Source organism: Dromiciops gliroides, chromosome 2, assembly GCF_019393635.1.
Source record: "Dromiciops gliroides isolate mDroGli1 chromosome 2, mDroGli1.pri, whole genome shotgun sequence".
Lineage (NCBI taxonomy): Eukaryota > Metazoa > Chordata > Mammalia > Microbiotheria > Microbiotheriidae > Dromiciops > Dromiciops gliroides.
Genome location: NC_057862.1, coordinates 524,331,579 through 524,358,448, shown reverse-complemented (window position 1 = coordinate 524,358,448; position 26,870 = coordinate 524,331,579). Strand labels below are relative to the sequence as shown.

Here is a 26,870-nt window from a genome sequence, read left to right as displayed (position 1 = left end):
GAGTACCTGAGTTCAAATCCGGCCTCAGACACTTGACACTTACTAGCTGTGTGACCCTGGGCAAGTCACTTAGCCCCCATTGCCCCGCAAAACAAACAAACAAACAAAAAAAAGAATAATTGGATTCAGGGGCACAGCAGATAAAGCACCGGCCCTGGTTTCAGGAGGACCTGAGTTCAAATCCAGCCTCAGACACTTAACACTTACTAGCTGTGTGACCCTGGGCAAGTCACTTAACCCCAATTGCCTCACCCCCCCCAAAAAAGGGGGGAGCATGAGCAATAATTGTGCCCAGATGTTTGAGACCATGATGGCAAAAGGACTGAAAATCATGACACTGAATGGATCAACTCAAGAAAGTGTGGTGAAGCTGAAAAAGACTTATGGGAAACATGAGAACTGTCTAGTTGAGGGACTATTCTGTAAAAGAAAGATTAGGCTTGTTCTGCTTGTCCCCAAAGAATAAAACTGGAAGCAATGGTAGTTAGAGAACTTCAGGAGTCCTTGGGCAAAAGTAAAAACAGAAATATCTGCTCAACAACTGTGATAGTAAACACTATTCTCCTGCTTTCAGATGAAAACAAAGATATCACAGAGGACCCTGGAAGCCTCAAAGGAGTACAGCCCAGTTATCCACAGAAGATCAAGTGGATGAAGAACGTCCATTGCAGATTTCAACATGTATTCGAATGCACACCCTATAAAGCTTGTCTAAGAGTACAAATCTGGAAAAGGGAATAGAGGTACAATGAGCTGGTCCCAGAGTTTAAAAAGGAGAGCAGACTAGATTGCATTAAGGAATTTGCAAAGTTCTTTTACTGTTCCCAAGCTTCCCATGAAAGCAGAGGCTCATCTTCTCGATACTAACAATTTTACAGATGTTGCTATATGGCAGTAAGGCATGAAATACCTTTGCCTCTGAAGAATTAAAAATAAGTATCAAACAGAAGGAAATCGTATATGCAAATAGGTTACAACATGTAGCAAATGAAGCTTCTGAAGAAAAAGGATGCCTGTAAAGGAACTGTAAGATGGGAAAATCGTCTGCTCATGTAGCAAAAGTGAAATTTGACAGGTGACAGCCAAAGTGTTCTGTTAGCATCCTCCATGAATTAAGGCCAACCTCCTACTGAAAACTTTTTGGGAAAATATGGATAAAAGTTGTAAGCATGGATAGGTGCAATCTGGTATCACTGAAGGGAACTTCAGAATTAAAGAGTTCACATATGCATTTGAATGAGAAGTATCATTTCTGTAAGTCATCAAGCAGATGCATAAAAGAAGTTATTTGACTTCTTGTTGAAGAAGTGAGGGATGGGGGGAGATTACTGCTGTTAGACCAGAGTTCCCTTTCAACTAACTGAATTCCTTGAAATTCACATTTCTCTGTACTTCTAAATAAGAGTGATTTAGAAGTTCTGTTGACTATATAGAAAAAACCCACAAAAACCAAATTAATGAATTACTTTTCATATTTACATTTTATTTTTTGCTGTACAAGGTGAAAAATTTATGTATGCTTCACATTTTTCATGAGTTATCTAAACATTATACAAATATATACAGGAGTATTCACATTTAATTTTATTGTGTACACCCTTTACTATTTAAACAGCTGACTGCACACAATGCAAACAGTCCTCATATGATGTAAAGCATAATTTCACTTGGTACATTTTCTGCATTGTAAAGAAAAAGTTAGTGACGTGTTCTTCAATTTCAAGAATAGTTTAAATGTTTTAGTAGAAACAAACATGTGCCCCAAAAATAGTTTTCATGAATTTGTTTTTCAATATGGAAAGTCCTTGCTTCACTTAAGTAAATGCCAAATTATGCTTACATAATTGTTTATAAAATGAGCCATGTTCCACAATAAGCTGATGTAACTAAACAAGAGAACTACTCAAAGTATTGGTCTTAATGTTAATGTGAAAGTGGGCACAGAAGTCCTCAAACAGCTGATTTTTTTTTTAAGTCCAAATTGAAATATCGAGTCTCACCACAAAGGAAAGTAAGTCAACTTGACAAAAATCGTTGAAATCATTCCATAGTTTTAATGTTCAGGACAATTTGTGGTTTTTTCATTTGATTCATTCTGCTGTAGATTTCCTTCTACAAAGAAATAAACATAACAAGCTAGAATGTCTTCTTAACTGGGGAGATGGAAGGAAAAAAAAAAGAAATTCTATGACTGCAAAATAACATCTTTGGAAATCACTGGTAAAAAAAAATCTGCTTTTTTTTAAGGTAGGAGAAAAGAAAATTTTATGACCATTTAAATCTGAATGCAATATAATGAAAAAGACAAACCTCAAACATTAAAAATGGCTTTCTACATTAGTTATAATAGAAAATACTGAAACCACACAACCCAACTACAAAGATGATCTTTGAAACTAGTATGAGAGCAGGGGCTTTCACAGTGCCTGGCATGTAGTAGATGTTTAATAAAATGCCTGATTTGACTAGTAGCTATATGCTGGATTTGTCCCTCACTAAGACATTTAATTTTATTAGTAGTATTTACAATTCCAGATCTGACTGACAAAATCAGCCTTAAAACAATTAAAATGATTTGATTTTACTAACATTTTCTCTCAGCCTCATTATACTGAGAGTTGAGTGCCTGGAGCAAATGACTTCTTTTAAGCATACACATTGATTTGAAGAAGGAAAAAGGATAGTGATTATGGCAGTGGAATTCATTTGTAGGTCCCACTGCCCATGTTTTTGTGGTTTCAATTAATACCCATCTATGGGGCAGCTAGGTGACATTGTGGATAGAAATGTTCATCTTTCTGAGTTCAAATATGGCTTTAGACACTGTGTTACCCTGGGCAAGTTACCTAACCCTGTTTGCCTCAGTTACCTCATCTGTAAAATCAACTGGGGAAGGAAATGGCAAACCCCTCCAATATCTTTGCCAAGAAAATCCCAAATGGGGTCAGCAAGAGTCAGACAGAACTGAAAAACAACTGAACAACAACATGGGTGGAAGAGGTAGCATACATAATAGAGCTAACCCAGAAAGCAAAAGGAAAATAACATACTGAAGTGGTCCATTTAATAAATTATTTCATTTACTTACTGAAAGGAGAGTAAGGTTTCAATAAGCTTGACATCTTTCCCCATATGAAGACACATTAAAAAAAGCACTTACAAAGGAATATTTACTAATAAGGTATGGCAAGGACCAAACTTCCCCCCAATTTCCTTATAACTCCCCCCCCCAAACTGAGAAGTACACTCTTATACATCCTCAAAACCTGAGAAAAGGGGGCAGCTAGGTGGCACAGTGGATAAAGCCCCCGCCCTGGATTCAGGAGGACCTAAGTTCAAATCCGACCTCAGACACTTGCTAGCTGTGTGACCCTGGGGGCAAGTCACTTAACCCTCATTGCCCCAACCAAAAAAAACAACAACAACAACAACAAAAAACAAAACCTGAGAAAAATGGATTCAAACTTAAATGAAGACACTCTTCTAAGATACTCATTATACATATATCTTGAAATAGATTTTTTAAAAAAAGCTATCCAAATAGAAAATATTTCATACATATTCAAAATTTGCTACTCGTCAATCACAAAAAAAATTACAGGAAAATACAACCAGAAAGGGGGTGGGTATGATGACTTTTTGCAAGAAACACAAATGGTTTCTTAAAGATAAAATTCAAAGGAGTTAATGTAATATTTTTTTCATAGCAGCTTTCATTAGAAGAACTAAAACATCAAATTTTTTCACAAAGATAATAAATAAAAGAGTAATATTTAGTCTAAGTTTATTATATGCTCCTTTGGAACACAATTTTATGATTGATTAAAGTTTATAAATATGTATATTTAAGGCAAATGAAAAATGGTTGGGCTTGTCTATACACAAAATTTTTGTAAATTATATATATATTTTTTGGTGGGGCAATAAGGGTTAAGTGACTTGCCCAGGGTCATACAGCTAGAAAGTGTCAAGTGTCTGAGGCTGTATTTGAACTCAGGTCCTCCTGAATGCAGGGCCAGTGCTTTACCCACTGCACCACCTAGCTGCCCTGAGCAATATATTTTTTTAAACTTTTGATTAAAGAATATTGGTTTCCCTTGAAATACTATGTATTTTTACTCATTTGAAAACATTATTCTTTAGGAATCCATAGGCTTCACCTGACTACCAAAGGGTAAAACACAAAAAAGATTAACCCTTGTCCCACCTCCCTTTTTCTTGACCAGGGTCAAAGAATAATAAATAGAACTAGAACTGAAAGGTTCCTCAGAGGTTCTCTAATTCAACTCCTTCATTTTACAGCTAAGGAAACTGAGGCACAGAAAAGTGTCTTGCCCAGGGTCACAGAGGTAGCAAATGATAGGGGGCCAGAATTGAAAGTATGGTCTCTTGACTCCAAATTCAGCCCCTTGTTCCACCGTACCATGCTGATACAATCAGAGGGAAGAAAAAAAATTCACTTTATACATGTATACTCTTTTAGTGTTTTCAAAGTTAGGATACATCATTTAATTTGAGCCTCCAATGCAGCAGGCAGGGCAGGCATTATTACACTTATCTTATAGAAGGACAAATGAGTTTCAACAGGGTTAAGTGATCTATTCAAATTAGTAAAGTTACATAGCTTAAAAATAGCTGATTGGAAGAAACCCGAATCCATAAGCCACAAGTCCTAGTCAGATCCTCTTTTTGTTGCACCAAAGATGCCTCACAAAGGAGTCAATCCAAAAATAGAAGAAAGGGAAGGTTTTTGAGAGTTTTTTTAACCTTTTCAGTTCTTATGAATTTTAAATGGTTGAAAAGGAAGAAGGCTGCTATTTCATCCATTGAGTAGAAAAGGCAGACAAGAACAGGAAAACCTCTAGAGTGAAGATAACTAGTCATTTCTTCCATTTCCAAAAATGTCTTCCCATAATAACACATTTCCAATTATGCAATAGCAGCCAATAAACAAATAGGATTAAGATATAAAATTATATTGTATTTCCCATCTAACTTTTACAAAACATCTCTTCCAAATTGTGGAACACATAATATTTTCATTGCATTGATCAAAAAGAATTTTGAATTTATACTTCCCAGTGAGGCAAAACATTTTCTCAACGGCCAAGTACTTTTTTTTTTTTGGTGAGGCAATTGTGGAATTGTGGTTAAGTGACTTGCCCAGGGTCTCACAGCTAGTTAAGTATTAAGTGTCTGAGGCCAGATTTGAACTCAGGTCCTTCTGACTCCAGGGCTGGTGCTCTATCCACTGCACCACCTAGCTGCCCCGGCCAAGTACTTTTTAAAAAACCACTCATTTAAAAGATTATAATATATATTCATAAAACTGGTTAATTTATACTTTACTGAGCTCTGAAATTACTTTTTAATTCCAAATTCCCCTACAAATCTCTTTATATTTACCTTGATCAAGATGAACTGTAGACTTACTTTCATATATAGTGCTCATTTCTTCAAATGTTTTATTACTTATGTTATCTTGTTCGACTTCACACAAATAAACATCAATAGGTCCTTTTGTGCTCTTTATATGTACGGTTATACAATCCTATGGAAAGAAACAGAGCATATATAAACATGAATGAGAAAGATGCATTAACATATTTGTTTTGCTCAACTAGGACAGTCAAGTTTTGCAAATCTTCCTGAAAGTTTGAATTTATACCTTATTTTTAATCATTAAATAATTGTGAGAAAAATTCAATGGAGATTGAAAAATAATTAGATATAATCAACTAGTCAGGTTAAGCAAAAGTGGTCAGGCACCATTATACTAAAGGAGGGAAAGTAGTAAGGATTTGGAGCCAAAGCACAATAATTCATAAAATACTTAAACCCTGTTTCTCTCTACTTAAGTCTTTTATTTGAATTTAATGAATCTAGGAAACAGTACCTGAGAGCCTACCATGTTAGCAATTAATGAAGAATAAGAGTTCCTGATTAGCCTAAACTGAATGACCACAGACTGTGCTGTGAGCCTAGTGTTTTCAAGGGATTATGAGAGCAACTCTTTGGGACTACCTCTCTGGTAGCTAAAAAAGAATCTTGAAGGAAAAAAAAATCTACCAAGTCTTAAAACTGCTTGGATAGATTTACGACGTCACATAATTTAATGACTTTGGGGAAAATATTAGCATTTAATGTAATGTCTAGCACCTAGGTCATCAAATAACATTAAATAATGATTCACAAAGGATCAAAAATTTAGAGCTGCCAAGGACTTTAGAGAACATGCAGTCCAACTCTTCCCCCATCATTTTATAGATGAGGAAACTGAGGGCCAGAGAGATTAAGTGACTTTCCCAAGGTCCCAGAGATGGTTAGTAGAAGAACTATAATTTTGAACTCATTCCCTCAGTCCAAAGCCCATGTTCTTTCCACTGTTCCACTGTGCTACATTGCATTTTCTGACAGTTACTTAAAATGCTGCCTCTTAATATAATTACTATGCATGTAACCATTTCTTCCCCCTTAAGAATGATAGTCAATTTTTGAAAAAGCAATATATCTGAAAATAATCTCCATATTTTTCAACTGTAATCAATCAATCATAGTCCTCATTAAAAGGGTGGTTTCCAGTTTTTTTTTTCCTCATGCAGGTTGATCACACCCCCACAAACACATATTTTGCTGGTCTACTCAGAGTTCAAAGGATGTTACAAAACATCCACATGAGAAATATGGTTCTAGCACATTAATAAAATGGTAATGTTACATACAAGAAAAGCAACATGTTGACAGTTGGAATTGAAACCCCTACCTGGTTCTCTGGGGATGTCTGTTAGGCCCGGTCTAGACAACACAGATGGCATTCCTCCCTCCCGCGCTGCCCTTCACTGTGTTCACAACACAAAGTGAGTTGCAGTGAGATGCAGCATAGCAGAGGATCTCACATCCTATTTTCTGTCCTATTTCTAAATTCTCCCATTACTTGAAGACATGTCTAAGGCTATTTCAGGTTTCAATTTATTGCATCTTGGTTTTTAATGCCACACCTTCCCTAAGAGTTCATCCAGACTGACTCTCATTTGAACTCTAGCATAGTGCTAGGTACCCAAGAGGGCCTGCTATCTTTCTATTAACTAGGAGAGTCAAACGAAGATATTGTACATAACTCCTCAGTGCTTGTTTTCTTTGCTCTCTTTCCAAGCCTTTTCCATGAAGTTTTAGGTTGTTTTAATTAATATCTTACAAAATTTAAATTTAACTTTTATGGGACTCTAACAAAAGTCCTGGGAATGCTAAAATGTGAAGATATATTTTGGCAGCCCAAGGGTTGCACTGATTCCCACAAAAGGTTAAAAAAAGAAAACTTAGAGGAAGGGTAGAGTAATTTACCATCTTTGGGGGATTAAGAAGACATGGACAAGGATCACACAGGATGAGGTGTGAATGGAATGCAATTTGTACTGGGAAAGGGAGTACCCACATCAATGATAACAGATTCAAAGTACTGTATATTTTGGATGACTAGAATTTTAGCTTAAAGCCCCTCCTAACATGCAAGAAAGGTGAAATATCTTATACAATGCTATTACCATTCTATATACTATAACAGAGGCTCCAACAAATCCTATCAAAAAGCATCACTATTACTTTTAAATCAAGTTTATTTAAAAAGTTCAGTGAAGGCAATGGTGTTAGATAAATTTTAAAGGAGAAAAGTAGAGTGAGATTTCTTTTTACAAAACATACTTTCTCAAAATGAAACATATAAACAAATACATTTAAAGCACTACCTACTTCTTTAGGAGTTGGCACTTCCAATTTGGTTTCTTCTGGAGCCTTGACTGCAATAACAATTTGTTCATGGAAAGCTTGAATATTATGGATATCTTGATAGGTTACATATGCTAATGTACAAATCAGTCAAGGAATCTCCAAATTAAAAAGTGTACTTACTAGGTGAAAAGCAATTAAGAGGTCAAAAGTCGTAACACAAATCTAGGCAGTTCTTAACTTATGTGAGCTAAATTAATAATAGCCTATAGAGGGAAAAAAGTGGAGGTTTTAGCCAAAGTAATAAACTGCTTACAGATTTTCCTACAAAATCAGTTTTTCAATATTCACTTTAGCTCCAAGTTTCTTTCATATAGATTACTCTAAAATATTTTGCTGGTTAATAATGGCAAAACATTTAGAAATAAAGATTAAAACACATATAAGGGAATAACAGCATCTTAACAAGGCTACTTAAGGAAGGAATTGGTATGTAGTAAGTAGAAAGACTGCTAGATTTGAAGTGTGAGGATCCTAACTCTGGCACCTCAATGTAATCTGAGGCAAGTCGCTTATAACCTCTCTGGGCCAGTTTCTTTTTCACTATCAAATGGTTCAACAGAAACAGATACAGTGGAGGCAGCTAGGTGGATCAGTGGATTAATCCACTGACCCTGGATTCAGGAGGACCCGAGTTCAAATCTGACCTCAGACACTTGACACTTACTAGCTGTGTGACCCTGGTCACTTAACCCTCATTGCCCAGCAAAAAAAAAGAAAAAAGGGGGGAAAAAGAAAAAGATATAGTTTATTAGTGGAAGCAATATTACCATCTAAGGATGCTACCTTTATTGTCTTTCCCTATTAGAATATGTGGGCCTGCAGAAAAAGAGCTGTCTTACTTTTCAATATGATACTTAGCACTGAGCTCAGCACTTCACATAATGGTAAGCATACAAAAATGCATTTTTATTCATGGCTAGAAAGAAGAGTCATGTAAAGGTGAATAATGTAAGAATGAGAACTGGGTGGGAACAGTATCAAGAAACCTTAGGATGCCAGAATGGAGATTTTGTATTTTATCCTATCAGCAATAAGGAGGCACTTAAAGATTTTTGTTTTGGGGGGTTGTTTTTTTGGAAGGACAGGGCAATGAGGGTTAAGTGACTTGCCCAGGGTCACACAGCTAGTAAGTGTCAAGTGTCTAAGGCTGCATTTGAACTCAGATGCTCCTGAATCTAGGGCTGGTGCTTTATCCACTGCACCACCTAGCTGCCCCAGGCATTGAATATTTTTAAGGAGTTTAATATGGTCAATTTGAGTTTTAGAAATATCAACTTAGCAGCACTGTAGAATATAGATTAGAAAGGAAAGCAACTGGGGCAGCTAGGTGGCACAGTGGATAAAGCACCAGCCCTGGATTCAGGAGTACCTGAGTTCAAATCCAACCTCAGACACTTGACACTTACTGTGTGACCCTGGGCAAGTCACTTAACCCCCATTGCCCTGCAAAAAAAAAAAATGCAATTGACCAACTGGGGAAAAAAAAAAAAGACATCCGGTTTGAGATGTCTGAAAGAAGGTAGAAATGTGAAACTGGAGATCAGCAGAGAGTATGAGGCATCATCAGCATAAAGATGGTCATTAAATCTATAGCAGCTGATAAGATTTCACAGTGAAGTAATATAGAAGGAGAAGAGGGCTCAGGACAGAATCCTTAGTACCACCTGCGGGTTAGAGGATATGATTGGGGGGGGGGGTGTTCAGCTAAGAAGACAGAGAAGGAACAATCAGTGATATCCTGAAAACCTAGAGAAAAAAGTATCAAGGAAAGAGTACTCAACGGTGTCAAAGGCTGCAGAAAGGTCAGAGATAATGACATAGTTCCTTCCTCCTAGAACCAAAATTGAGGTATTATTTGGCTATGAGTTAAAATTATGAGCTAGTTTTAAAACTTAGTATAATGCCTTGCATAGTTGGTGGACAAATGTTTGCTAAGTTGAATAGTCTGGAAATCTAATCACTATTTATGTTGTTCTTATAGGAAAATGTATTCCTAGTTCCAAATAACTACTTCATAAAATTTTGGGGAGCGTAGCTTGTAAGCTGGGGCTACCTAAGCAGAAAAATATTTGAAAACATAACACAGTTTTAATAATAAAAATGAATGATGAAATAACCCTAACAGTAACCATCACTTTTAGACATCAATGGAGACTATCCCCAAGAGTTCCCACCCACCTGATTTGATTAGGTTATAAAGGCAATGTTTGCAGTTCATGTTAAGGCTACAAGTTTTCCTAAATGTACTTCAATAGCTAAATGCTTTATTTTCCATTTAAGATTTGTAAATGAAGTCTTATTGCTAACAATAGTACACAAATTAAATGGCTCCAAAGTAATTCTAATAGCTCATGTTAAAGGATATCTTTCATTTTCTTTGTCATCTGTTAGTTCAAACAGCTGCTGAGCACAATCCTTAATTAACTCATCCAAAGCTTTTTCCATTGCTGTTAAATCAGTAAGTTCATCCCTTATCTTCTTTTGCTGGGGTACTTTTGATCCAATGCCACCAAGATCAGATCCACTTAAAAAAAAAAAGTATGAAAAAATAAAACATACAAAAAACTAACAATACTTTCAAATTAGGTTATTGTTTCATTAACACTTTTACAATTCTTTGTATCTTGTCTGATTTGTGTTAATAACTTCAGTGTGTTATACTTACATGCAATAATATGCATCTAACAACTAATAATATTAAAGTGGTCATTTAACAAAATGAAGTAACCAATTGCTCACCTGAATCTCAGAAATTTTGGCAAAAAAAGGGATTTTTTCCATTGACTCAAAATAAAGACATGGGAAAACCTCTCAATAAAACAGGATAGAAATTTTGGAGTTAAATGTTAAACTGAAGTGACTAAAACTGGAGTCAAAACTTTAACACAGACCTAATTTGCAGAGTAGAGCATAAGACTACTTCCTACTCCTTGCAAGTTTTACTACCAGTGGAGCAAAAGGAAGAAAAAGCATTTAAGGATCTTTTACGTGCCAGGCACTATGCTAACCGCTTTATAAATATTATTTCAATACACAGTGTCATCAACATTGTGTGTTGATCAACTGCAGTGGACTGGATTCTGACTGGATTCTTCTCACCAGTACAATGGTACAGGAGAGTTCCAGGGAACTCATGATGGAGAAGGCTCTCCAAATCCAGAAAAAAAAAGAACTATGGAATATGGATGCTGATTGAACCATATTTCTTTTGGTTTTGGTGCTGCTCTTTTTCTATTTTGAGGTTTTTCCTCATTGCTCTGATTATTCTCTTATAGCATGACTGATGCAGAAATATGTTTAATGCTATTGTGTGTGTGTGTGTGTGTGTGTGTGTGTGTGTGTGTAACACCTATATTGGATTTGTCTGCTGTCTGGGGGAGGGAGAAAAATTTGAAATTGGAAATCTTATGTAAACAAATGCTGAAAGCTATCTCTACATGTAACTGGAAAATAATAAAATGCTTTTATTTAAAAAAAAATTATTTCATATGATCCTTACCTACAACACTGGGAATTAGGTACTATAATCTTCATTTTATAGCTGAGGAAACTAGTAGACAAAAGTTAAGTAACTTGGATGGGGTCACATAGCTATTTGGTTTCTGAGACCAGATTTGAACTTGGGTTTTCCTGACTCCAGGCTCAGTGCTCTACCTATGGTGCCAACTAGCTTCAAGTATAAATCTAAATTATTTCAAAAGATCATATGACTTCACATGCATAACTGATATTGCTTGCCTTCTCAAGAGACAGGGAAAGGATTTGAGGCAAGAGAATCTGAAACAACATTTTTAAAAAAATCAATGTTAGTAAGTAATGAATAAATTAAAGGCTGAATTTTTTTTTTAAAAAGGTCATGATGGATTTTTTGTTTTTGTTTTTGTTTTTTTTTTGCGGGGCAATGGGGGTTAAGTGACTTGCCCAGGGTCACACAGCTAGTAAGTGTCAAGTATCTGAGGCCGGATTTGAACTTGGGTACTCCTGAATCCAGGGCCGGTGCTTTATCCACTGAGCCACCTAGCCGCCCCCATGGATTTGTTTTAATAACAAAATGTCACTAAGTTATTCAGGTAATAAACTATTAACTTTTGGGGGAGCAAGTACAGAGGAGGTTCTAACTATATTTCTAGCCTATATTTCCCTTTTATAGCCAAACTCCTGGGAAAAGCCATCTGTACTCATTGTCTTCACCTCCTCACTACCAGGTCAGCTCTTTAACCCCTTAATAGCTGGATTTTGACAGCACAATTGAAATTGTTTAACCAAGGTTACAAATGATCTCATCTGCCAAGTTCAATGGCTTTTTATGAGTCTTCAACTTTGACCTCTCTGCATCATGACATTATTGACCACTTACTCATGCTGTCTGGAGGAGCCTTCTCAGTCTAGTTTGCTGGACAATTATAACCTGTTATGTTTAAGTACATCCAAAGGCTTTGTGCTGGGCCTTCTTCTCTTCTCTCTATAAATGCTCATTCTCTAGGATTTAAACTCCATTTATCTTACTGATTTATCTTTCCACCATCTCTTTAGGCTGTAGAATCATTTGGGGATTATTTTCTCCAAGACATCCATCTACTTTCGAAGCCTTAACTAAGTCTTCCTTAGTAATCAAGAATCAAATAAAATGTAATGGATGTTTATTGAGCTATGTTGAAAAGACTTAAAAATATCATGCCTCCAATTCTTCAATGATAATAGGTTCTAACTGATTCTAACCACTCCAGAATAATTTAAGACAGAAGTAAATAATTAAAATTTTTTCCTAATGTATAAAACTCCCTCATTTATATTACAGTTTTTAAAAGCTGTGTATGTGTAGTTTCCTTGAAAAAGACTTTAATTGCACTATAATGATTTAAAGGAAAATGGTGAAAACCTTGAATCAACTCACATCCACTGAATATGGTTCTTAGATCTTTTTTGAATGAGGTCAATTCCATCTAATACATTGGTGATGTCATATACTCTTCGCTTCCGTACTCCCAATGTTGTTGCAACTTCATTTAAATCAAGAACTCCACCAGGAGCAGATTTGATGAGCTCCATAAATTTACGGGTTAAATAAACCAAAGACACATCATAACGAGGCTTTGCGACTCTTAGTGCTTCTAAAAAGAGAACATGATTTTTAGTAATAGGCTTTATTTTTTCACATTCTTTACCATTCAGAAAAATATTTCTTTTGCATCGCTACACCTGATCACAGAAAAAGACATTCTAAGTCCTACATATCAATTATTGAGCCTGGGGCCAAAAGAACAACAAAATAGCCAAGTGACATTAAAAACACCTCAAATGTTGCTGGGGGGTGGGGTACAGGAGATGGTACAAAATGTTGATCAGGTCACTGGTAGCTTACCATTTTAACTTTTAAGTCTTGATAACTAAGTGCTAAATGTAATTGTTTCTACCATGCTAAGAAATTACATGCTAAGTTGTAAATTCTAGCCCGACTCAAAGCCCCAAGTCAACAACCCCAGTAATGGCTATAAAGGTTTACATGTCACAACACTTCAAAGATCTATAATTTCCATGGTGTAGGTACTCCCTCCACCAATGCAGGTAGCAAGCCCTCTAGAATTTAGTAGATTATCTTCAAGAATTGTTATAATTGAAAAACTCAGCACCTAGAAGATAGCTTGATGATGAGTCTGAACTTGGGCAATGAACATATGCTGTAGAGTCTCAAAGTAGAGGTTGTTTTGGGGATATATTGTATTACATGACCACTGAAGTTCCTTTCTAATGTTAAAATTCTACGAAATGAAATTATAGAACCTCAGGAAAATTTAAGATCACACTTGCACTGTGTTTCATTGTTCTACTAGGATAAATGCCTTTAATCTATCGTGACTAGATGTTTTTAGGTATATATATATTTTTTTAGTGAGGCAATTGGGGTTAAGTGACTTGCCCAGGGTCACACAGCTAGTAAGTGTTAAGTGTCTGAGGCTGGATTTGAACTCAGGTACTCCTGACTCCAGGGCCTGTGCTTTATCCACTGCGCCACCTAGCCGCCCCGTGACTAGATGTTTTTAAATAATTGAGCTATCATTCTGATCAGAGGTAAATGATTTTCTTTTCTCCCCTTTCATGTATGCAAAGTATCACACTTCAAATGGCAATACTGTAAAACCACTCTAGCTTCTCTAACCTCTAACCCATTACAGTCATAAGCACCATGCTCATATATTCAGTTTAATTCCAGTGGTAGGCAAATCTATGATTCTACCCATTGTAGGATGAATAGGTAGAGTCCCCAAATTAATGGGGATTAGCTCTAAATTAGAAAAGATTTATAGAGGTGGTTGGTCAGGATTTTTAACCTCATTACTTCTAAGCTGGCAATAGAAAGAGTTCAAATATACTATGCAAGCTAGAAGTTTTAGAGCATGTGTTTATTTACGTGTACACTAGTCATGGTTATGATATTTAAAACTTACCCCCCCCCAAAGAATTGTTTTCCTCCCACCCCCAAACCAAGGCAGTTACTTTTCAATCTCAGTTGAAATCTACTATCATTCTCATCTTTGTTCCTTTGTATTGCTGTGGATTTCAAAAAGGATAATTAGAACTGATCGTCTATCTCCTGTAGAAGTCATAGCATCTGCAATTAGTATCAGAGGCTGAGAAAGGAGGAAGGAACCAAGAAAGTAGGAAGACCTGGGTGTCTTGCTTGTTATCTGAAGGAATCCCTGCGGACAACTTTGTCTCTTGGGAGTTTCTATGCTGTTGAATTTTCCAAACACCAAAGGATTTTAATAAAAAACACCAATTTTCAGAAATGCTACATGGCTTAAAAATCATGGAACATTAAATCTCCAAAGAAATAAAAATCATGCGTGACCTTAAGTGGGCTGTACCATATTACCAATAATGATTTCTGTCCAAGAAATTGATAAAGATAGCACTTTATAAATAAATGACTAGCAAAGGAGGTGGATCAATTATACTGTGAAAGCCAGGATAAAATGAACAACCAAATACTACACTGTTATCCATGGAAATTTAAAAGGCCTCCAAATGCTAGAGGATTTATGGAAGGAAATGAACAAAAGAATCAAACAGGATGAGAAGACATGGATAGGTTGAGATCAGCAGTGCGGGAGCATGTACTACACACTAACAAGGCTGTGTACATATTGAAGAATTTAAAGTGTAAATGTATGGGATTTTCAATAGTGGAGAAATGCTAGTATTTCTATAAATATGATTTATTTATATACTGATACAAATAAGACACAGTGTGGCCTAGTAGGAGGAGTTCCATGATTCAGGCAGGGAAGTTAGGCTTGAATCCCAGCCACTTACTTTCATGTTGTTACAATGATTATGTCACCTAATGAAAAAAAATCTTCAACTATGAAATGAGGGGATTGAACTAGATGACCCTTTAACATCCTTCCAGTTATTCTATAATTCTAGAAAGCCTCTAAAATACAGGAGAACAAATTTTTTAAATTCTCCTTGTTGAAACAACATCCAGCGCCTTAAGTATTCTTGCTATTACTTCATTCTGTGAGGTAGAAAAACTTTGTTCTATTACACTGTAGAACCAATGCCCTTTGGTGCTGGAAGAGACCTTAGAAATCACTTCCTACCAACTTCCTATCAACAGTCTTATTCACATTTTTAAAAATCCCAACACAGTTTAAATCTGTGAAATTCAAATAATAATATTTAAACAAAACTACCCAATGTTTAACTTACTTCTCATGGCCATGTACTGTACATTCTCTTCTAAATTAATCTTTATTTTTGATGGCTAGGGGAAAAAAGATAACTGTTAAATTACTTGTAACCAACAATTTATTTTTAAAAATAACTCATAATTTCTCTACGTATTTTGAGGTTTTTCCTGAGGCAATAATTCAAGTAAGACTGAGAGGGGGCTCACTAGCTGACCCACACAGTATCAATTTTTATCCTTCATGCAGCCTTCAGAAATATGCTCACACCTTGGGCGTGCTAAGGCACAAACAAGAGCAGTGCAAAAAAACCAAACAAACAAAAAACAAACAAAAAAAAACCATGGGAAAATGAGATGCAGATAACTAAAATAAGCTTCAAAACAGAGTGAATATCCAATAGGAATCAATATAGAGAAAGTGAAATATAAAGTAATAGAAGCTAGTAATATCTAGTTCTCATAAAGGGATATCTCTTGTCCCAAACTATGATTACAACCAAAAAGTCTGTATTATAAAGGTTTCTCAGTCATTAACTGATTGTCCAATTACTTCAACCAATAGTGGAGAAAAAACTAAAACAAACTATTTGGGACAGTCCCTTAAATTTATTTTAATGAGAATTTTAATGCTTAGCACTTTAATATATTTTCACTAATTCTCAAAACAAGCATGAGAACTATTTTTTTTTTAATTCTACCAAGAGATCATGGAACTAGATGTCCCTCAGTCATCTCATTTCCCACCTGGACTCTGGTGGCACTCATTTTGGAATTCTCTGGCTTCTCTACCAAGCACCCAATAAACTCAACATAGGAAAATTACATCCTCTTACAAAATTCAATCCAGCCTTATTTCTGGTTGTGACCCATCAGTACCCTCTGCCCTTTCTGACTGGAGGGTGGAGCCATAAATTCCGAAGCACCCTTTCGAACTTAATTTTGACTTCACCATGCCCTACTGCCTGACTGAGCAGCTCTCCAAACTCACCCTCATTTCAGCTTTCTTTTCTGTGGTCTTTCCCTATTACATTGTAAGCGCCGGGAGAACAAGAACTATTTCTTCCCCTCCCCCACATCTGTATCTCCAGCCTTAGCACATATCATTCTTTCCACATAGTAGGTGCTTAATAAATGTTTACTGACTGACAATAGAATTAGACCTCAGAGACCATCTACTGCAACCTACCAGAAGGGCAGAGGAGGTTGTGACCTTTCCAGTCATATATGTAATAAATATCAGAGGTAGGATTTAAAGCTGGGTCCTCTAAAGCTGGAGCAACTTCTTTTTCTCCTCTACCATGATATAACTGGCCCACAGGGAAAAAAAATAGCCTATAGTCACATAGAAGCAACAAGTAAACTACTCTAGGGTAACCACTCCCTTAAGATAATTTAATTAAGGGCAAAGACAAAAACTGACTATAACTGAAATTTTCTTTTCTGGGTTCTGTTTGAGATAAAATAGGCTTACTAATAAAGGCTAATATTCCTTCAGGCTCATCCTTGAGCTGTCTTCCATTACTCCCCCCATCACATCCAATCAATTGAGAAGTCTTAAATCAAGTCCATTCCTGGAACACCTCTCCAATTCTTTTCTTTCTCTACACAAGGTGATCCTGTACTATGTAAGGAGTCATGGAATGCATGGCAGTATGGTGAAGCCTATGGATCCCTTCTCAGAATGTTTTTAAATGCATAAAATAAATAGGATTATGAAGGAAGCCAATTAAACTGAAATACAGCTTTAAAAAAACCTACAGTTCACAGTAACCCCCACCTTTAAGAATCTACCCTACGCTGACACCATTTAGTTCAGACATTCTTCTCACCTAAACTAGTTTAGTCCTAGTTTAGACCTAGTTGGTCTCCCCTGCCTTCATTTTTCTCCCCAGTCAATCCAATGGGGGTGACAAGGTAAAGAATACCCTCTTAAACCAGAGCAGCCAAACACCTGGCCACTGTCAGCATGTTGTTTGGTTGTTTCCAACTCTTCCTCGACCCCATGGTCCATGAGACTTTCTTGGCAAAGATACTGGAGTGGTTTACCACTTTCTTCTCCAGTGGATGAAGGCAAACCGAGGGTAAGTGACTTGTCCAGGGTCACATAGCTCATAAGTGTCTGAGCCCAGATTTAAACTCAGGCCTTCCTGATTCTAGGGCAGTTATCTATCCACTGAATCACATAACTACCTCCTGTCAGCACAGGACTCCCAAGTATGTACCAGAACTAGGGTAAAATGTAACTGGGAAATATTTGACATAACAAAAATACAATAAAACAGATGGTATTAATGTGGTATTCTAAGTCAATGTGGAACCTAGCGGGAACCTTCTGTATGGTTTAATGGCCCTACTTCCATTTGACAGTTCTAAGGGATAGTACTGACCATGTTACTCATTCTCCTAATCAAGAATCATCAGATCATCTCCACAGAAACTCCTCAGTCTTACATTTAAAGCTCTCAACAATCTGGGTCCTACATACCACCTTTCCAACCCTATTTTCATACTAATCCCTCTCACAACCTCTAGGTTGCAACCAAACGGAACTACTAGCCCAGTTCCTGACACTGGACAAGTCATCTCCTGACTCTCTGTAATATCTAACTAACTATGTTTGTAATGTATTCTCTCCTCACCTTGCCTCTGAATCAGATGAAACCTTCCCAGATAGGGTTCTCTCCTTTCTTCATTTAATAATGTACATGCTGTATGTCCAAGAAGGCTATAAATTCCTTGAGGGACTATTTATATTTTGTGTCAAATATTTGTTGAACTAAAATGTCAAAAAATTATTATTATATATAACTTATTATGTTGGTGAGGAGGTATGATATAATTTTGACAGGACCTGTGATTTCCCAGTTGTAGGTAACTCCTTCTCTACCACTAAGGATTAGTAATTACTATGCAAATCTAGTCTCACAGTGGTATTTGGGCACTGACTAAGAAGTAAGTTAGTTACTTAAGTTCATACCTAAAAATACTCAATGAAATTAAATTTAATAAGAATTCCATTATATAAATTCTATTACAGTAAAAACCTCAATCAGTCCTTCTAGAAGGAACTGACATGGCAAACTAGTACAACAGAAAGACCACTGGATTTGGAAATAGAGAACTTGGGTTTTAAATCCTGACTGCTCCTTACAGTTTTATGACTGTCCTACTAGCAAAGAACTTTAGCTATGTGGGCTTCAGTTTTCTCTTCTGCAATTAGGGGTACTGCACTAAATGACAGCTAATGTTTGTTTCAGGGCCAAACCCTATGATGTTAAAACAATAATCACTACCATTTCAGATTTGTATAGTCCCTTTATTATTTACAAAGAACTTTGTTCTCAAGAACCCTGAAAAGTAAATATTCAGGTAGTATCCCTATTTTGACTGATGTAGAGGTAACTGACTAGCCCATAGTCATAGGCTATCTAGAAGCAAAGCCACTACAACTAAAGGCACACATAAGGCTTCAGATACAGAATTATTAACTATTTCTTTTCTATCTTAAGTACCTAACCCTATAATCATCCCTAACACACTTATTAAGGGACATAAAATTCAAACAGGAAGACCTAATGAAATCGTAACATACCAAAGTGAAAAAATTATTGGCCTTAAGTTAAAACTTTACGCATGAAAAATGCTTACTGCCCAGACTATAAGAGAACTATTAAATAAAACACTTGCAAAAAAAAAATTAGACAGCTGGTTCATTGAACTGACAACTGTATAGATCTAGGACAAATAGAGCTGCCCTATCTGTCCAATCTGAACAATGAAACGGGACCAAAACAAAGAGGAATAATACAGAACTGTATTGGGGAAATGTCATTGTTTATTTAACATCTTATAAAACAATAAAAACTTATTTCTATACTGCTTTCTTGCTATTTTAAAATAGGTAGTATAAGTATTACCATTTTCATTTTAGGGATGCAAAAGAAGCTCAGAGAAGATGTGATTATCTTCCACTTAAGGTAAGGTCCTAGAGAATAGGAATTGTTTCATTTTTTTGTACTTGGATCTGTAGCATTTAACACAATGGTTCTTAATAAATGCTCACAAACTGCCCAGAGTCTAACACCTAGAACATTGTGTTCCTTAATTCCAGGGTCACTATACCCGGTTTGAGTTTCAATTCTGCCATTAAATAAATCAAGTACAAAAAATAATAGATGGCATTTATAAATAGCTCTTTAAGGTTTGCAAAACAGTCTACAAAGCATCTCATTTTATCCTCACAACAAACCCTTCAAGGTATTACTTAAAAGGGCTTGTGTGCAACGCAGTGTTCAATTACCTGCGGATGGATACAATGTAAAAACCTAAAATCAATCAAGTATTTATCAAGCACCTCCGCTTTGCTAATTGCTGGTAATACAAGTACCAAGAATGAAACAATCTCTACTCCCAATGAGCTTACATTCTCACGGGGAAGACAAGCAGTATAAAAATATAAAGTTTATAAACAAAAATACACAAAGTTAGTAAACACGAAGATATTCACAAGGCAGTTTGGGGGGGGTAGTTGCAGGGATCAGAAAAGTAAAGTGGAGCTTGAAAAGGGATTCTATGAAATACAAAGAGCTTAAGGTCTATGGAGAACACAATACATAAAATCACCTATGCAGAGGCAACTGAGTGGCATAGTGATGGACTCTGAGTCAGGCAGTGCAGAGTTCAAATCCTCCAACTTGGAGCCCTCATTTGTATAATGGGGATGATAATAGCACCTTACCTCCCAGGGTAATTGCGAGGCTCAAGTGAGATAATAAGCAGAGACAACTTGCAAACTTTAAAGCGGCTATGTAAAGGTTAGGTATATTAAACCGCATTATATTAATCGGCCGGGTGATAATTTGAGGATGGGAAAAGACCACTAGCGACCCAGGGGATAGCGAGGAAGAGATGACACGTGACCAGAGCCTGGCGCAAATCGCTCCCAGTCCCCCTCCTTATTAGTTTCGAAGTTGAGCGAAATTTCCCAATGAAATGAAAGGGCCGAATTAGACAGCCCGCAGAGTCTAAAGGCCGAAGGAAGGAGGGCGTGGAGCCCCCCGAGTGCCCTCTCGACCCCCTCCCCACCATGGGGAGGCGGGGAAGGACAGGGGTGGGCCTCCCTTTCCAGGTTCCCCCCCACCCCAACCCGCGAGACGGGGAGGGACGGAGGAGGGAGACCGCCGGAACGAAGCCGAGGCCCTGCCGACAAAGCTGCAGCTTCCCACTCCCCGCGCTCACCAACAGGCTCTCCATGTGGACCGGCAGCCGGGGGATTCGGCTCATGGACTCCAGCTTCCTCTGGCGGGCCTCGGCGTCCGCAGCGGCGTCTGGATCCCCGGCCCTCAGCGCGGCGGCCTCCGGGGCTCCAGACATCCTCCCCGGCAGGCCAACTAAATCGAGCGCGGCTCGTCGTCCTCCTCCTCCTCCTGGCTAAACTCTAGGGCAACCCCGGGCTCACCCGGCTAAAGCCGGAGCCACTCCCCGCCCCCTCCCCGAAGCTCCCGCCCAGCTCCCCAGCCGACTCCTCGGGACCTGGAGAAGGCGAGCCGCAGGTGGCGTCTAGACACGGGGCTTGCGCAGTGAGCCGGACCCCGTCTGCGCATGCGTGTTATCGGGCTGATGCAAAAGCCTGGAGTCCGAAACTCCTTGGGAGGAAATTCAAGATAAGGAAGGGACTGGGCGGGAGAAGGGAAAGAAATGGGCGGGAAATAAAATGCTTGGTGCAGTTTCTGAACTGGAAGAGATCTAGTCCGAGATTATTGTTTAACTGGGGTCGTGAACCACAGTTTAAGAAACTTTGGTCTGGAGCAGCTAGGTGGCTCAGTGGATAGAGCACCAGCCCCGGAGTGAAGAGGACCTGAGTTCAAATGTGACCTCAGACTCTTGAGACTTACTAGCTGTGTGACCCTGGGCAAGTCACTTAACTCTCATTGCCCCGAAAAAAAGGAAAAAAAAAGAGGTAGATAAGTTCAGGGGTGATGACCTGAGAAAGCAGGAGGTTGCAGTGAGGACAGAATGGGTTTAGATAGGGTAAATCATGGAGAAATATTCTAGTCAAAGAGAAGAGTCTGAGTTATGGATGATGGTCCAAACTGAATGGCCTTATCTCAATGATTTTTGGTTCTTCTGGATGTATTTGACAAGATTGACCATTTCCTCAAGAGTGGAATCCACAAACTTTTATTAAGTGCCTACTGTGTGCCAGGCACTTAATACCTGCTAAGTGCTGGGGATACAAAGAAAGGCATGATAGGCCCTGCCCTCAAGAAGCTCACAATCTAATCAGGGAGGACAACAAATAAAAAGCTGAATATCAAGGGCCAGGGGGCATGATAAAGTCTTGAAGCTAAGGTGGGAAGTGATCTGATGAAGTGTGAGTTACAGAGTTGATTTCATTTTTTAGAATGATGAGTTTCTGGAGAAAAGATGGGTGAAAAATGATGTCATTATTTCCCTGGGTGTTCTCCTTAAATGACAGATCTGGGAGGAGCTCTCCAATTGTCACCTTCCACCCTCTCCAATAAGAGAGAGACAGAAAGAGAGAACAGGGGTTCTGAGGAAGTTCAGAGCTGATTTCATCTTGCAATTTGATGAGTTTCTGGAACTCAAGAAACATAAGAGAGCAGCTGGGTGGAAAATGACCTCCTCCTAGAGATGTTTTCTTGATTCTGCTGACACTCTTTTACTGGATCTTCATTCATATAATATTAACTATAAGTATCCTCCAATACTCTGTCCTAGGCCCTCATTTTCTCTTTATACAGGATTTCCAAAAGTCTTACTGCAGTTTTAAGCCATTAAAGCTTAAATTGAACCCAAGGAAGCTGAAGATATAGCCAAATGAGAGAGTATTGGGGTGTTTCCTCTTGTATATGCCCTTACTCGGTGATTTCATCAGCACCCTTGACTTCTCTCTGAAGATGACTCCCAGATCAATTTATCCAACCCTAGTCTCTTTCCTGAGCTTCAGTCCTTCATCACCAACTGTCCGTTAGACATTTTGAACTGAATGTCCATAGGCATCTAAAGCTCTGAATGTTTACACCAAAACCTGTTATCTTTTTTGCCAAACCCCCTCTTCTTCCCAACTTCCCATTATTGTGGGCAAGATGGGGCTTCAGCACTGTTCAGTCACCCAAGATCACAAACTTGGTATCATCCTCAACTCCTTACTCTATCATTTATCCAATTGGTCACCAAATCTCTTCATCTCTTCCCCTTGTTATATTTTGGATACATCCCTTTTCCTCTGATCATCACAGAGCCACCACTCTAGTTCAGATCCTTATTACCCTTCCCCTGAACAACTACCATAGCCTCCTAATTGGACTCCCTGACTCAATCCTCTCCCTGTCCCACCTATAGTCTACATGGCTGCCAAAGATATGACCATGTCACCTTCCTACTCAATAAACTTCAATGGTTCCCTGTTGCCTCTAAGATAAAAAATATGTAGACTCTTATTTAACCATGACTTGGACCCATCCTATCTGTCCAATCTTTACATGTTACTTTCCTCCATTCCCTCTGTGGTCCTGTCATACTGGTCTACTTGCTGTTCCTCAGAAAGATACTCCTTGGAGTCTGGAATTTGCACTGGATGGCCTCTATTCCTTAGAATGCTCTTCTTCCTGTACCAGTCTTAGAATTCCTAGCTTAATTTAAGACTCAGGTTAAACACCATCTCCCTCAGAGGCCTCCCTCTCCCCCAGTTGCTAGTGCCTTGGCTTTAAGTTTCTTTATGTATTGGGCAGGTAGGTAGTAGAGTGGACTGAGCACTAGGCCTAGAGTCAAGAAGATCTGAATTCAAATCTGGCATCAGACACTTACTAGCTCTGGGACCTTGGGCAAATCACTTAACCCATATTTGCCTCCATTCCTCATCTGTAAAATGGGAACACACTGGAGAAGGAAATGGCAAACCACTCCAATATCTTTGCCAAGAAAACCCCATGGCCAAAGTCTATGGGGTCACATAGAGTCAGACACAACTCAACAACATCTTTATCTACATATTGTCTTCTCTCTTAACATGTAAACTTGAGGCAGCTAGGTGGCAGAGTGGATAAAGCACCAGCCCTGGATTCAGGAGAAACTGAGTTCAAATCCGGCCTCAGATACTTGACACACTTGCTAGCTATGTGACCATGGGCAAGTCACTTAACCCTCATTGCCTTGCCCCCCCCCAAAAAGTAAGCTTTAGGTAGGACTGGGATTCTTTGCTTTTTCTTTGTGTCCCCAGGGCTTTGTAGAGTGCCAGTGACTCAGCAGGTAATAAGCACTTAATAAAGCTTGTTGATTGATTGATGAGTACATAAGAGTGAGAGCATTCAAGTATCTGCTTCTGTGAGGTAAGGCTTTGTTGTTCAGTTGACAGACTCTTCCTGAATCTGTGGACCATAGCACAACAGGACTGTCTGTGGGGTTTTCTTAGCAAAGATACTGAAGTGGTTTGCCATTTTCTTCTTCAGTAGATTAAGGCAAACAGAAGTTAAGAGACTTGCCCAGGGTCACACAGCTAGTAAGTGTCTGAGGCCAAATTTGAGTTCAGATCTTCCTGACTCCAGGACAAACACTCTATCTACTGAGTCACCTGTCCCTAATTAAGTGGGGGTAGAGGTACAGAAAGATCATAAGAGTTGAAGAAACTGATGAACTGAGAAGCAAAAGAATCACAGGGGACATCAACAAATAAATTGACTTCCCTAAGCATAAGGGCAGGATTTGGAATGAAAAAGGAAGACTGAGCAAAGTAATCAATTCTTTAAGAAGGGATTAAGAGGGGCAGTTCCGTGGCAAAGTGGATAAAGCACCAGCCCTGGATTCAAGAGGACCTGAGTTCAAATTCAACCTCAGATACTTAACACTTACTAGCTGTGTGACCCTGGGCGAGTCACTTAACCCCTATTGCCTCACCAAAAAAAAAAAAAATCAAAGAGTGATCAGAGATAGATTTTGGTGGGGGTGTACCACAGGAGTTCAGGGTTTCCTGGGTTAAATCTAGCTGGCCTTGCTTGCTAGAAGACATGACTTTTATTGGATTTCTCTGGACAATTCAATCCCTAGGTGAAGAGAAGATGACTAGGAGTCCTACAAAATGTTGCCTGTTTCAATGTTTATTTGCCAATATACTAAAACTCAGTGCATAAAATCCTGGCTCCTAATACAAACACTTAAGATTTTAGAAGTCTTAAAAGCACTGTTTGTTCTGATACAACCATTCTGGAGAACAATTTGAAACTATGCCCTGTGGTAAAAATTATTTATGGTATAGATTAATGTTGCAAGTTTTTAGCTGAACCATGCACATGCTACTGAGCAGCTTTTGAAGGACCTCCCCTTTTGGAGAAGGAAAAACTGAACGCCAGATTTCCTCTTTTGGGGGAGGAAAAACTGAATGTCACTGGAAGGGAGGCAGCTTCCGGTAGGCAGGGAGTGTTCAAAAAAAGTTCACGCTCTTTCGGTCTGGTGAGCAGTCTGGTGGAGGCGTCCTAGACCTGGTGGTGGCTGGTGTTTTGCTCTGTTTCAGGCAACTGCTGTTCTGACGAGTAACTGTAGACTGACAGGGTTGGTGAGTTTAATTATGGAAAACCCTAAATTCCTTTGAACTAGCTTAACTGGGAACTCTCTGGGATTGCATAGGCTAAGCTTAGAGTTAAGACTATCTGTATTTCTAGTTCCTTATTTACTTAATTGGTTTCACCTTTGTGGTTTAATTAATTCCCAAGTAATAAAATCTGATCCTTTATGACTTAAAGCTCAGAGGCTCCTTTTCTTATTGACCTGAGAGGAATATATAAAAAGGAAAGTTCAAAGGGGATATGAAACCTAAAAGAGTCCCTCATATTTCCGGGACCCCAATATTAAGGCGAGTCACCCAAATAATGCTCCATATATCAAATTTTGGCCCTCACAGCCCAGAAGGCTATAAAACTGTGCATACCGTTTGACCCAGCAGTACCACTACTAGGTCTGTATCCCAAAGTGATTTTGAAAAGGGGGTATGGGGCAGCTAGGTGGCGCAGTGGATAAAGCACTAGCCTTGGATTCAGGTGGACCTGAGTTCAAATCCAGCCTCAGGCACTTGATCTGTACTAGCTGTGTGACCCTGGGCAAGTCACTTAACCCTCATTGCCCTGCAAAAAAAAAGGGGGGGGGGTAGGTGGGAAGAGGGGAGGATCTATTTGCAATATATATATATATATATATATATATATATATATATATCAGCTCTTTTTGTGTTGGCAAAGAATTGGAAATTGGGGGGGGATGTCCATCAGTTGGGAAATGGCTGAAAAAGTTGTGGTATGTGATTATAATGAAATATTACTTTGCTATATAAAAAATGACGAGCAGGCAGATTTAAGAAAAACCTGGAAAGACTTATATGAACTCATGTAAAATGAAGTGAGTAGAACCAGGAAAGCATTGTATATAGTCACAACAATATTGTATGACAAAGAACTAACTGTGAAACTTATCTATTCTCAGCAATACAATGATCCAAGACAATTCTAAAGGACTTATGACAAAAAATGCTATTCATCTCCAGAGAAAGAATTGATGGCATATGAATGCAGATCAAAGCATATTGTTTTTCACATTGTGGATTTTTTTCTGAGTTTTTTTTTCCTTTGGGTCAGTGTCTTCTTTCACATGTCTAATATGATAATATGTTCTGCATGATTGAACATGTATGACCTATATCAAATTACTTACTTCTCAGGGAGGGGGGAGGTGAGTGAGGGAGAGAAAATTTGGAAGTAAAAATTTTTTTAAATGAATATTAACAATTGTCTTTACATGTAACTAGGTAAAATAAAATATTATTTTAAAAATAAATAAAAAAATTTTTAATTGTTTTAAAGCACTGTTGTTAATTTTTCAAGCCCTGGCAGGAGCAATACAACTTAAAAATAGTAGTAAATATAATGACTTTGGGGCAGCTAGGTAGCACAGTGGATAAACCACCAGTTCTGGATTCATGAGTACCTGAGTTCAAATCCGGCCTCAGACACTTGACACAAATTTCATATATATATATATATATATATATATATATATATATATAAAATTACTTCTATAATCCAGAACTAGTAAATCTTTTTTTTTTCCATGTAAAATGATGGATTTGGAGGATTGGATTTTGTTATTTAATACCTTGGTGATTTTAAGCAAATCAATTCCTGTCCTACTTACTCCCTCTCATGGTCTTTCTCATTGAAATGAAGGGGTTAAAATACATGGTCTTTCAAGTCTCTTCAAATTTTAACATTCTGTGATTTCATATATATCTCAAACTTTCATAAATTCCAAGTCTTTCCAAAAAAAGGAATGTGAATCATTGGCTCCCCCTGGAGGTCCACTCTCTACCTGACAGGAGTGGGAAAGG

The 26,870-nt window shown here is 38.0% G+C and overlaps 1 protein-coding gene across 7 annotated transcripts in view; it reads right to left on the bottom strand.

Moving 5' to 3' along the window:
- LOC122742927 (transcription factor E2F6-like) overlaps positions 1-21,026 on the bottom strand; it is a 34,864-nt gene extending 13,838 nt beyond the window's left edge. The window contains exons 1-7 of one of the 7 annotated variants that reach the window (XM_043987526.1): positions 20,717-21,026; positions 15,499-15,553; positions 12,680-12,896; positions 10,151-10,309; positions 7,747-7,861; positions 5,407-5,551; positions 1,476-2,153 (exon numbers count right to left, since the gene is read on the bottom strand). In XM_043987526.1, coding sequence (XP_043843461.1) covers positions 2,137-2,153; positions 5,407-5,551; positions 7,747-7,861; positions 10,151-10,309; positions 12,680-12,896; positions 15,499-15,553; positions 20,717-20,851 — 843 coding nt within the window. In that variant the 5' untranslated portion in view covers positions 20,852-21,026 and the 3' untranslated portion in view covers positions 1,476-2,136. Of the gene's footprint in view, positions 1-1,475; positions 2,154-5,406; positions 5,552-6,763; positions 6,840-7,746; positions 7,862-10,150; positions 10,310-12,679; positions 12,897-15,498; positions 15,554-20,716 lie in introns of those variants that run through there. The other 6 variants (XM_043987525.1, XM_043987524.1, XM_043987528.1 and 3 more) reach the window with 6 other exon arrangements.
- Between the last annotated feature and the right edge of the window lie 5,844 nt (positions 21,027-26,870).